This window comes from Salmo salar, chromosome ssa20 (genome assembly GCF_905237065.1).
Source record: "Salmo salar chromosome ssa20, Ssal_v3.1, whole genome shotgun sequence".
NCBI lineage: Eukaryota > Metazoa > Chordata > Actinopteri > Salmoniformes > Salmonidae > Salmo > Salmo salar.
The window spans coordinates 63,194,444-63,206,930 of record NC_059461.1 but is presented as its reverse complement, the minus strand read 5'-3'; the positions used below and the strand labels follow the sequence as shown (position 1 = coordinate 63,206,930).

Below are 12,487 nucleotides of genomic sequence, written 5' to 3'. Positions count from 1 at the left end.
TGCAATTTTGCTCATAAAAACTAGAGCCTTACAGTCCATTCATACCTTCAGAAAGTATTCACACCCCTTGCCTTTTTCCACATTTTGTTCTGTTACAGCCTGAATTTAAGATTTGATTGAGATTTGTTTTTGCACTGGCCTACACACAATACCCCATAATGTCAAAGTGGAATTATGTTTAAAAATATATTTTTACAAATCAATTAAAAATGAAAAGCTAAAATGTATTGAGTCAATAAGTATAGAATCCATTTGTTATGGCAAGCCTAAATAAGTTCAGGAGTAAACGTTTGCTTAACAAGTCACATGGACTCACTCTGTGTGTCACGTCCTGGCCAGTATAAGGGTTAATTGTTATTGTAGTTTGGTCAGGACGTGGCAGAGGGTATTTGTTTTATGTGGTTCGGGGTGGTGTGTTAGTTAGGAGGGCGTTTGATTTATTATTTCCGGGTTTTGGGTTATGGTCTATGTTTATGTTTATGTATTTCTATGTGTAGTCTAGTGAGTGTGTTTCTATGTTGAGTTAATTGGGGTGGACTTCCAATTGAAGGCAGCTGTTTGGTGTTGCCTTTGATTGGAAGTCCTATATTAGTTGGGTGTGTTTGTCTTGTATTTTGTGGGAGATTGTTCTTGGATTGCTGTGGTGCCTTCAAGGCTGTCATTTTGTCGTTCATCGTTTTGTTTATTTTTGTATACGTGTTTGTTTGGTTTTTCCTTCTTTTCTGGTAAATAAAGAAGATGAGTATACACATACCTGCTGCGTTTTGGTCCTCCATTTCTAACGACGAGCGTGACACTGTGTGCAATAATAGTGTTTAACGACTACCTCATCTCTGTACCCCACACATAAAGATAATTGTAAGGTCCCTCAGCAGAGCAGGGAATTTCATACACAGATTCAACCAAAGACCAGGGAAGTTTTCCAATGCCACGCAAAGAAGGGCACCTATTGGCAGATGGTTAAAAAAAAGAAGATATTGAATATCCCTTTGAGCATGGTGAAGTTATTCATTACACTTTGGATAGTGTATCAATACACCCAGTCACTACAAAGAGTGCGCATTCGGAAAGAATTCAGACCCTTTGACTTTTTCCACATTCTTGTTAAGTTACAGCCAATAAATTATTTTTTAAAACACAATGCCCCATAAAGACAAAGAGAAAACGGGTTTGAATTTTTGCAACAAAAATAAATAAAATAAAATATTTACATAAGTATTCAGACCCTTTGCTATAAGACTCAAAATTGGGCTCAGGTGCATCCCATTTCCATTGATCATCCTTGAGATGTTTGTACAACTTGATTGGAGTCCAACTGTGGTAAATTCAACTGATTTTGGACCTGATTTGGAAAGGCAAACACCTGTCTATATAAGGTCCCACAGTTGACGTCACAGCAAAAACCAAGCCTTGAGGTCGAAGGAATTGTCCGTAGATCTCCGAGACAGGATTGTGTCGAGGCACAGATCTGGGGAAGGGTACCAAAAAATGTCTCCAGCATTGAAGATCCCCAAGAATAAAGTGCCCTCAATCATTCTTAAATAGAAGAAGTTTGGAACCAAGACTCTTCCTAGTGCGGTCTGCCCGGCCAAACTGAGCAATCAGGGGAGAAGGGCCTTGGTCAGGGAGGTGACCAAGAACCCGATGGTCACTGACAGAGCTCCAGAGAACCTCTGTGGAGATGGGAGAACCTTCCAGAAGGACAACCATCTCTGCAGCACTCCACCAATCAGGTCTTTATGCTAGAGTGGCCAGATGGAAGCCACATGACAGCCCGCTAGGAGTTTTCCAAAAGTCACCTAAAAGACCCTCAGACCATGAGAAACAAGATTCTCTGGTCTGATGAAACCAAGATTTAACTATTTGGCCTGAATGCTAAGCATCACATCTGGTGGAAACCTGGCACCATCTCTACGGTCAAGCATGGTGGTGGCAGCATCATGCTGTGGGGATGTTTTTCAGCGGCAGAGACTGGGAGACTAGTCAGGATTAAGGGAAAGATGAACGGAGCAAAGTACAGAGAGATCCTTGATGAAGTCCTGAGTGCTCTGGAGCAGGTTCTCAGACTGGGGCGAAGGTTCACCTTCAAACAGGAAAACAACCCTAAGCACACAGCCAAGACAACACATGAGTGGCTTTGGGACAAGACTCTGAATGTCCTTGAGTGGCCCAGCCAGAGCCCAGACTTGAACCGATCGAACATCTCTAGAGAGACCTGAAAATAGCTGTGCAGCGACGCTCCCCATCCAACCTGACAGAGCTTGAGAGGATCTGCAGAGAAGAATGGGAGAAACTCCCCAAATACAGGTGTACCAAGCTTGTAGTGTCATACCCAAGAAGACTCAAGGCTGTAATCGCTGCCAAAGGTGCTTCAACAAAGTTTTGAATAAAGGGTCTGAATACTTATGCAAATTTAATATTTCCATTTTTTTATTAGCAAACATTTATAAAAACCTGTTTTTGCTTTGTCATTATGTGGTATTGTGTGTAAGTTGATGAGGGGGAAAAAACTATTACATTTATTTTAGAATAAGGCTGTAATGTAACAAAATGTGGAAAAAGTAAAGGGGTTTAAATACTTTCCAAATGCACTGTAAATTAAAATTAGGCCTAAAGGTTTCCAAAAAACGTATCCCAAGGGAAGACTAACGTTTGTAAACGTTAAAGAGAGTTGTGACTGTAGTAAACATTGGCCGTGCTGTGATCCATAAGAATCCTATGGCTGGGTATGGCCCCTTGGATTCTCGAGAGCTAATAAAAACCATGCATCCCTAAAACTATTATTTTCTCTTAAACCCCCAAAAATTGACCTCTGGATTACAAAAAAAGTCCATGGTTGCAGAATCACCCTCTTACCTTTGCAGTTCCAGTCTGTGATCCATAGAATATCTGTGCTTTAGATACATGAACAACTTTCTCAACACTGTAACCATCCTACTTCACAGCTTTGTAGAGCCAGGGTGTCACTGGATTGGTAGGAGTATTCTAATGGGGTACAGAGAAAAATAACATGTGTGAGGCACAGATTCAGTTCCAGTGATAGTCATTCATTTGGAGAGCTTGGGACTACAAAGTTCTATCTGCAAAATTTAGAGAAATATATACAGTTGAAGTCGAAAGTTTGCATACACCTTAGCCAAATACATTTAAACTCAGTTTTTCACAAATCCTGACATTTATTCCTATGATAAATCCCTGTCTTAGGTCAGTTAGGATCACCACTTTATTTTAAGAATGTGAAATGTCAGAATAGTAGTAGAGAGAATGATTTATTTCATCACATTCTCAGTGGGTCAGAAGTTTACATACACTCAATTAGTATTTGGTAGCATTGCCTTAAATTGTTTAACTTCGGTCAAACGTTTCAGGTAGCCTTCCACAAGCTTCCCACAATAAGTTGGGTGAATTTTGGCCCATTCCTCCTGACAGAGCTGGTGTAAATGAGTCAGGTTTGTAGGCCTCTTGTTCGCACACGCTTTTTCAGTTCTGCCCACACATTTTCTATGGGATTGAGGTCAGGGCTTTGTGATGGCCACTCCAATACCTTAACTTTGTTGTCCTTAAGCCATTTTGCTACAACTTTGGAAGTATGCTTGGGGTCATTGTCCATTTGGAAGACCAACTACCTGACTGATGTCTTGAGATGCTGCTTCAGTATATCCACATAATTTTCCTCCACCATCTATTTTGTGAAGTGCACTAGTCCCCCTGCAGCAAAGCACCCCCACAACATGATGCTGCCACCCCCCTGCTTCACGGTTGGGATGGTGTTCTTTGGCTTGCAAGCCTCCCCTTTTTCCTCCAAACATAACGATGGTCATTATGGCCAAACAGTTCTATTTTTGTTTCATCAGACCAGAGGACATTCCTCCAAAAAGTACGATCTTTGTCCCCATGTGCAGTTGCAAACCGTAGTCTGGCATTTTTTATGGTGGTTTTGGAGCAGTGGCGTCTTCTTGGCTGAGCGGCCTTTCAGGTTATGTTGATATAGGACTCGTTTTACTGTGGAAATACTTTTGTACCCGTTTTCTCCAGCATCTTCACAAGGTCCTTTGCTGTTGTTCTGGGATTGATTTGCACTTTTCGCACCAAAGTACGTTCATCTCTAGGAGACAGAATGCGTCTCCTTCCTGAGCGGTATGACGGCTGCGTGGTCCCATGGTGTTTATCCTTGCGTACTATTATTTGTACAGATGAATGTGGTACCTTCAGACGTTTGGAAATTGCTCCCAAAGATGAACCAGACTTGTGGAGGGCTACAATTTCTTTTCTGAGGTCTTGGCTGATTTCTTTAGATTTTTCCCATGATGTCAAGCAAAGAGGCACTGAGTTTGAAGTTAGGCCTTGAAATACATCCACAGGTACACCTCCAATTGACTCAAATTATGTAAATTAGCCTATCAGAAGCTTCTAAAGCCATGACATCAATTTCTGGAATTTTCCAAGCTGTTTAAAGGCACAGTCAACTTAGTGTATGTAAACTTCTGACCCACTGGAATTGTGATACAGTGAATTATAAGTGAAATAATCTGTCTGTAAACAATTGTTGGAAAAATTACTTGTGTAATGCACAAAGTAGATGTCCTAACCAACTTGGAAAAACTATAGTTTGATGACAAGAAAATTGTGTAGTGGTTGAAAAACGAGATTTAATGACTCCAACCGAAATGTATGTGAACTTTCGACTTCAACTATAGGTAGAGAACATTGTACAGGACAATGTCAACAACTCAATTTTGACATAAATGCAGATTGACTCTTACATGTATTCATTTACCAGCAGACAAATAAATAATTAGAATGAATAGAAATGCAAACAGAACTGCTCTTTGAGCAAATAATAAGGAAAGAGTTAAATTACCTTTTTCAATGCCATTTTCAGTGAGAACCAAATTCCAACCAAAACATCGGCAGCTGTGTGCAAGTATATCCTGTTCTGCCATACTGACAAAAACAATACTCTCGAAGGTGCTGCGGACTGTCTTCCTTGTTCCTGCAAAGACATTATGTTCCGGATTAGCCCAAAGGCCGGCAAATGGTGATATCGAGTCGTTTCATCTTACGGTCCAAAGGGAATCTATGTAGCTGGCTATACATTCGTATCCCCCGTGGACCGGTTCGTGCATAGAACATTCTCCATTCAGGCTGCAAAGATTCCTTCCTTAATTTAATGGCGAAAAGGTGATTTAAAAACTGGGAAAGTATGCATACTTTTCTTTATGAAACACAATTTTCCACCACGCTAAAGTAGCTAATGCTAATCCTGGATATTGTAAATCATTAGTTTTAGAGGAATGATTCCAGTAATTTTTCTAATTAACTGCCAATATGCCAACATTCCATTCAAACAATGCAGTCAAACCACAGCCATATACTGGCTTAAATCAGTTGATGATATGTCTTAGACAAGTTGTAAATGCAACAAGAATTGATATTGTATCATATAATAGCACTCACAGCTTTCCAAGAAAACAACAAATGAAACATTTATGGTCTGTTACACATAAAATGTTATTTATACAGAACATTGGTATGAAACGCTTATAAACTGTATTTTTAAGTATGACTATTTTAGGTTGCCAATAATTCTATTTCACAAGTTCTCATTCTATCACATGCCTTACTTTTATTTTCCTGCATAAGTAAAACCAGGATTATGCCTTTCCTGTAGCTCAGTTGGTAGAGCATGGTGTTTGCAACGGCAGGGTTGTGGGTTTGATTCCCACAGGGGGCCATGTATGAAATTTATACATTCACTACTGTAAGTCGCTCTGGATAAGAGCGTTTGCTAAATGACTAAAATGTCAAAAAATGTACTGCTGTTCATTCCAATTAGACTGGTTTGAATTTCTCCCTGACCAATATGGCTGACATTTACAACCCATTCTGGAACTTTTAGGGTTTATGACCTTCCCTTCTAGTAATTTAATAGTATCTCTATACTATACATACATACGCTAAATATGATCTCTATACTATACATACACACATCAGCTAAAGATCTCAGAAAGGGCACAAAAGTTATTTTTTAAATAGAATCTAGCAGCTGCTACCAGGCTCGAGGACATTATTTCACTGACATGAAAAATACGCTGACTGACCTTCTCTGCACCATCCTCATCTCACCTTTCACTTTCAGAATACCCAGTTCTCTCTGCGACACTCTCACTCACCATCAATATCAGCGTCAAAAACATGGGTTGTCAAATCCAAAAGCAGTAAAGTTGAGCCCCGCAACATTGTTTATTTCTCCTGTGCAATGTTTTGTATCATCAATGTAAATATTGACAAACATTTTAGGAACATCAAAGTTCAACAACTGGGAGCAGCCATAATTGTTATCATGATGAAACGAAATACATTGTGGGAATTGGAGGTTTAATTATATTACAGATATACAAAAATGTTATGATATCCCCTAGGCATAGCCATATTTTTACACCCCTCTATTCCATTACTTTGCAACAAGAGTTTTTAAGCATTCAATTATATTCTCTGAATGAAATACACCAGTACAGGAACAACTTCATTTACACGTGATATTTTATGCAAAGTATCTAGTTTGTCAAATACATAAAAAGTAAACATATTTGTATTTATTCGTAGCAGTCGTTATGGTACCGTATAAAATGTAAATGTTTTATTTAAAAAAAAATACTAAACAATTCCATCAGAGACCAACAAAAAATAGGACCGTTTGCGCATAGTATGTTTCAGTCCGGGGGAATTTTTGTGAAACTCATAGCACGCCAACGCCGCTAAAAAAAAAGAGTGTTAATAAGATTAACCTGTCTTGTAAAGCAGAAATATGTCTATATTTACACCAACAAACCAGATCCGACTCACAAATGTGGCGGTGGTGAGGATGAAAAAGGGAGGAAAACGATTTGAAATCGCCTGCTACAAAAATAAAGTGATGAGCTGGAGATCTGGAGCGTGAGTATTTTAGGAATTTAGCTAGCTGCGTAGCTATGATAGCTAACGTTAGCTAGTTGGATCTGTTTGATACCCACCGAGGCATATAGCAAACACTAGTAGTATTACGACTAATGGTAGTATGTTTTCAGCTTTGATGTATTTATAATTAGCTATGAATGTAACTAAATAATATGTAAATAATACAATCTAATGTGCTGTTTCAGAGTAGCAAGTCATGACTCACGTCATCATCATAGCTCACTTGTCTTGTATCGTGCATCATATTCTTACCCAGAGTCGACAGGCTGTGGAATAATGAGGATATGAGGAACAGTCTAGGTACCATGTGTTTTGCATCACTGATTCTTTGGACTTTGAGTCATCTACACCTGGCATCTTTTGAATTTCAAAAGGGGACACCCCCTCGACCTCCCCCAGAACCAGATCCAATAGCTGGTCTGAGTTCACACATTTGTTTTTAGGTTGTCGAGATTAGCCTATCAATACCTATAGATATTGAAAGCATCATCTAGCACAGTGTTTCTGTCCTGGTCCTAGGGAACCAAAGGGGTGCACATCTTTGTTTTTGCCCTAGCACTATTCACCTGATTCCACTAACTCATTGTCAAACCTTAGTGGTATCAGGTGTGTAGTGCTAGGGCAAAATGTGCACCCCAGGATTAGGATTGAGAAACTGAGATAGCAAAGCCCCATATAAACACTTAATAAATCGCCATTTTCATTTGCCAATTACAGAGAGAAGGATCTGGATGAAGTGCTGCAGACCAGCTCTGTTTTCAACAATGTTTCGAAGGGTCAGGTTGCCAAGAAAGATGATCTGTCAAAAGCTTTTGGAACAGATGACCTGACAGAGATATGTAAACAAGTAAATACATTGACAGATAAACAGAACACCAGTAATCAATATTACTCACATTCATTCAACGTTATGTATTGCTGTGAGATTTGCCTTTCCTTTGTTGGTCAGATTTTAGCTAAAGGAGAACTCCAGGTTTCAGACAAGGAGAGGCAGAGCCAGTTGGAGACGAGTTTCAGAGACATTGCGACCATCGTGGCGGAGAAGTGTGTGAACCCAGAGACCAAGCGACCATACACAGTCAACCTCATAGAGAGGGCCATGAAGGATATCCACTACTCTGTCAAGGCCAACAAAAGCACCAAGCAGCAGGTAGGGCTGGGACAAAAGGTTGTTTCTACTGTACACTGGAGTCTACACATTTGCCATATTTTAATATAAACGTCATGGATGAACATGAATGAATGGCTTTGTTGTAAATTCTCACTCACTGTGCATACTGTGTGTACAAGCAGTGGCTAGATTTAGCCATAAATTATTTCCTTTAAGTGTGAGGAGTTTAGTCTGTCATATTAAACGCTGAACCTGTTTGTTGTTTAGCTACATAAACCAGAAAACTTACTGGGTTTCAGTACATACCAACTAATAACAGTCTTTGTCATGCTAATGCCCCATGAATCTAACTGCTGTTTGTTCCAAGGCTCTGGAGGTGATTAGGCAGCTGAAGGAGTCCATAGAGATCCAGAGGGCCCACATGAGGCTGAGGCTGGTCCTGCCGGCCAAAGACGGCAAGAGGCTGAAGGAGAAACTCAAACCCCTCCTCAAGGTGGTGGAAAGTGAAGACTTTGACGACCAGCTGGAGATGGTGAGAGACAGATCTCTCTGGTTTATACTAGGCTACACCGTAGGGCTCTAAAGCACGTGTCAAACTCATTTCACGAAGGTCCGAGTCTCTTCGAGTTTTCATTCCTCCCTTGTACTTGATTGATGAATTAAGGTCACTAATTAGTAAAGAGCTCCCCTCACCTGGTTGTCTAGGTCTTAATTGAAAGGAAAAACCTGCAGACACTCGGCCCTCCATGGAATGAGTTTGACACCCCTACTCTAAACTAAAATAGTTATCTAGACTTGATACCCAAAGGAATATGTAATACACTGTATACACTTGTAGTAAATAATTCAAGTAATGCAACAACAACAATGCTTTCCCTCCCACCTCTCTCTATATATATATATATATCTCCCTCCCTCCATCCTCCAGGTGTGTCTGGTGGACCCGGGCTGCTTCAGGGAGATAGATGAGTTGATCCGCTGTGAGACGAAAGGTAAAGGTTCCCTGGAGGTGCTCAGTCTGAAGGATGTGGAAGAGGGAGACGAGAGGCTGGAATAGCCTTCACACAGAGCCCTATAGGACTACATACATACACTATCTTACCACCACCGCTGCCACACAAACTGCAAACCCCTCATTAAAGAGGCCGCTATTTCTAATACCAATGGGGCCCTTCTTATTTCCGGAGTGTTCTAATATTAGGTTTTGGTTGAAGATCTGATAACATTCAGTATTTTTGCTGAGAGCATGCACCACTCGAATGTTTGCTTGTAAACAAAATATTACTATAATTTAATGAAGTTCATTTTGTGAGTCAACTTCTTCTAAAGTAATTCACCTCTGCCTTTCATTTTACCCAGTTTACCATTTCGCCATGTTTAAAAAGTCCTATTTTGTTATGAATAGTTTATTTAACCCCTTAATTTATATATGTTTCTTCATAATTAAATATGAGTCTTATAAACAATTGCAATTAAAAACTTCATCTATTTCATTGTTTTTATTCATTATTTTGTGATTACTATGGCATAGTCTCTCCAAAAATGGAATCAATAGCCCTATGCCAATACAGTAGATATGAAATTCTATCCCAAGTTTATACCATTATTGTAAGATACAGTGCCATCAGAAAGTATTCATATTTTGACTTATTCCACATTTTGTCCCAAACAAAAATCTTCTCACCCATCTACACACAATACCCCACAATGACATGTTTTTAGAAATGTTTGCAAATGTATGAAATATTTTATTTATTCTTTATTTAACTAGGCCAGTCAGTTAAGAACAAATTCTTATTTACAATGACGGCCTAGGAACGGGCAGAACGACAGATTTGTACCTTGTCAGCTCGGGGATTTGATGTAGCAACCTTTCAGTTACTGGCCCAACACTACCTGCCGCCCCAAATACCGAAATATCTCTATCAGTACATGTTAGAATCACCTTTGGTAGCAATTACAGCTGTGAGTATTTCTGGGTAAGTCTCTTAAGAGCTTTGCACACCTGGATTGTACAATATTTGCACATGATTCTTTTTAAAATTCTTCAAGCTCTGGCAAGTTGGTTGTTGATCGAGCCATTTTCAAGTCTTGCCATAGATTTTCAAGCCGATTTAAGTCAAAACAAACTATGCCACTCAGGAACATTCCATGTCTTGGTAAACAACTCTAGTGTATACTTGGCCTTGTTTTAGTTTATTATCCTGCTGAAAGGTGAATTTGTCTTCCAGTGTCTTTTGTGAAGCAGACTGAACCTGGTTTTCCTCAAGGATTTTGCCTGTGCTTACAGTACTTCTATTCCGTTTCTTTTTATCCACAAAACTCCCTACTCCTTGCCGATGACAAGTATACCCATTACATGATGCAGCCACCTCCATGTTTGAAAATATGAAAAGGGGTAATCAGTGATGTGTTGGATTTGCCCCAAACATAATGCTTTGTATTCAGGACTTAAAGTCAATTTCTTTGACACTTTTTTCGCACTTTTACTTTAGTGCCTTATTGCAATCAGGATGCATGTTTTGGAATATTTTTATTCTCTAAAAGCTTCCTTCTTTTTACTTGGTCATTTAGGTTAGTATTGTGGAGTAACTACAATGTTGTTGATCCATCCTCAGTTTTCTCTTATTACAGCCATTAAACACTGTAACTTAAAGTCACCATTGGCCTCAGTGAAATCCCTGAGCGGTTTCCTTCCTCTCGGGCAACTGAGTTAGGAAGGACGCCTGTATCTTTGTAGTGACTGGGTGTATTGATACACCATCCAATGTATAGTAAATAACTTCACCATGCTTAAAGGGATTTTCAATATCTGCTTTTTATACCCATCTACCAATCGGTGCCTTTCTTTGCAAGGCATTGGAAAACCTCCTTGATCTTTGTGGTTGAATCTGTGTTTGAAATTCACTGCTCGACTGAGGGACCTTATAGATAATTGTATGTATGGGGTGCAGAGATGAGGTAGTCATTCAAAAGTAATGTTAAAAACTATTATTGCACACAGAGTGAGTCCATGCAACTTATGTGACATGTTAAGCAAATGTTTACTGAATACGTATTGACTGAAGACATTTCAGCTTTTACATTAATATTAATTTGTAAAAATTTCTCAAAACATAATTCCACTTTAATATTATGGGGTATTGTGTGTAGGCCAGTGACATAAAATCTCAATTTAATCAATTTTAAATTCAGGCTGTAACACAATAAAATGTGGAAAAAGTCAAGGGGTGTGAATACTTTCTGAAGCCACTGTAACACTTTAATGGTAAACCTTCACCACCAATACAGAAATTAAGCAAATTGACAACATTTCAGACCCAGTTATTACAGTTGAAAGCGCAATTTATGGTTATTGCTACTCCTTTACCTCTATCCTAAATTCTTCAACATCTTTCAAAGTGCTTCATTGCAGTGGAAGCATGACTTCTAACATTGACTATAGTACCTAGAGATCTAGTCATACCTAATCATACCTGATTGCATCTTCTCATGAAGGCTGTGTTGTTGCCCGAGCATACCTGCTGTGTCTAAATTCAGTCCTGTGGATAGTATCCAGGGGGCTGGTTGGCCCTGCTCTGCCACAGGATCACCTGGAGTATAACCCCCTCTTTCTGACCCCTCCTGCTGCTGGAACGTGGGGAATCTAGTACTGAGAAACCCTCCCCCTACTACCATTAGAGAGGAGGAGATCCATCCTATGTACAGAGCAGCTCCGCAGTCTCTCCTCAGCACCACAGCGCCCTCCAGTGGCTTGTTCGTGTGGTGGCAGGTCCAGGCTACAGGGACAATCAGCAGTATTCCAGACAGCACAAACACCACACCGGAGGCAACTTTCACATGATTCCTCTTCGGAAACCACACCTCTCCAATGACCACAGCACCTATACAAGCCATGATCAAGCCTCTCTATGTTCAGAAGTTTCCAGAGAGGGATAACAAAGACTGGTAGAAGGACCAGTGGAGGCTACCGTCATGGTTGAGGTCCCAGTGGTCCCATTCCAGCCACACCCCGTCTTAGTATGCCGACAGCGTGGCTGTAGAGTTGTCCAAAGTACCGCTGACTTTCCACAGGGGCAGGCAGTGGGTGAGGATGGCGCACAGCCAGCCTCTAATGCCCAGGCCCAACGCTGCTAGCTCCAACTGCCTCTTCATGACTGAGCTGAGCTTAGCTCCTCACATGAAGCAGGGCTTGACCAGCTGCAGGCACAGTCTGTGTGCCTGTGTGTGTGCCTGTGTGTGTGCATGCGTGCCTGTGTGTGAGTCTAGCCTGTGTGATGTGAAACCGGTCCTCACAGATTCCTGAAAAGAAAAGGGCGTGGGGCATCAGTCCTGCTCTACAGCTGGGGAATAAAGGGGATTCCTTCTGTTTACTGTGACATGGTTTCACAACAATGCATATTTTTCAGTTTTGCCACT

General features: G+C 40.3%; 1 protein-coding gene and 1 pseudogene across 1 annotated transcript; one reads left to right on the top strand and one right to left on the bottom strand.

The window, feature by feature from the left end:
- Positions 1 to 6,698: 6,698 nt before the first annotated feature.
- Positions 6,699 to 9,561, top strand: LOC106581067 (ribosome maturation protein SBDS). The gene is made up of 5 exons (XM_014162776.1): positions 6,699 to 6,936; positions 7,675 to 7,804; positions 7,907 to 8,107; positions 8,436 to 8,600; positions 8,997 to 9,561. The coding sequence occupies exons 1-5, from the start codon at positions 6,809 to 6,811 to the stop codon at positions 9,123 to 9,125; spliced, it is 753 nt and encodes a 250-aa protein (XP_014018251.1). The 5' UTR covers positions 6,699 to 6,808; the 3' UTR covers positions 9,126 to 9,561.
- A 1,638-nt stretch (positions 9,562 to 11,199) lies between these two features.
- On the bottom strand, positions 11,200 to 12,436 carry LOC106581061 (claudin-4-like; annotated as a pseudogene).
- Between the last annotated feature and the right edge of the window lie 51 nt (positions 12,437 to 12,487).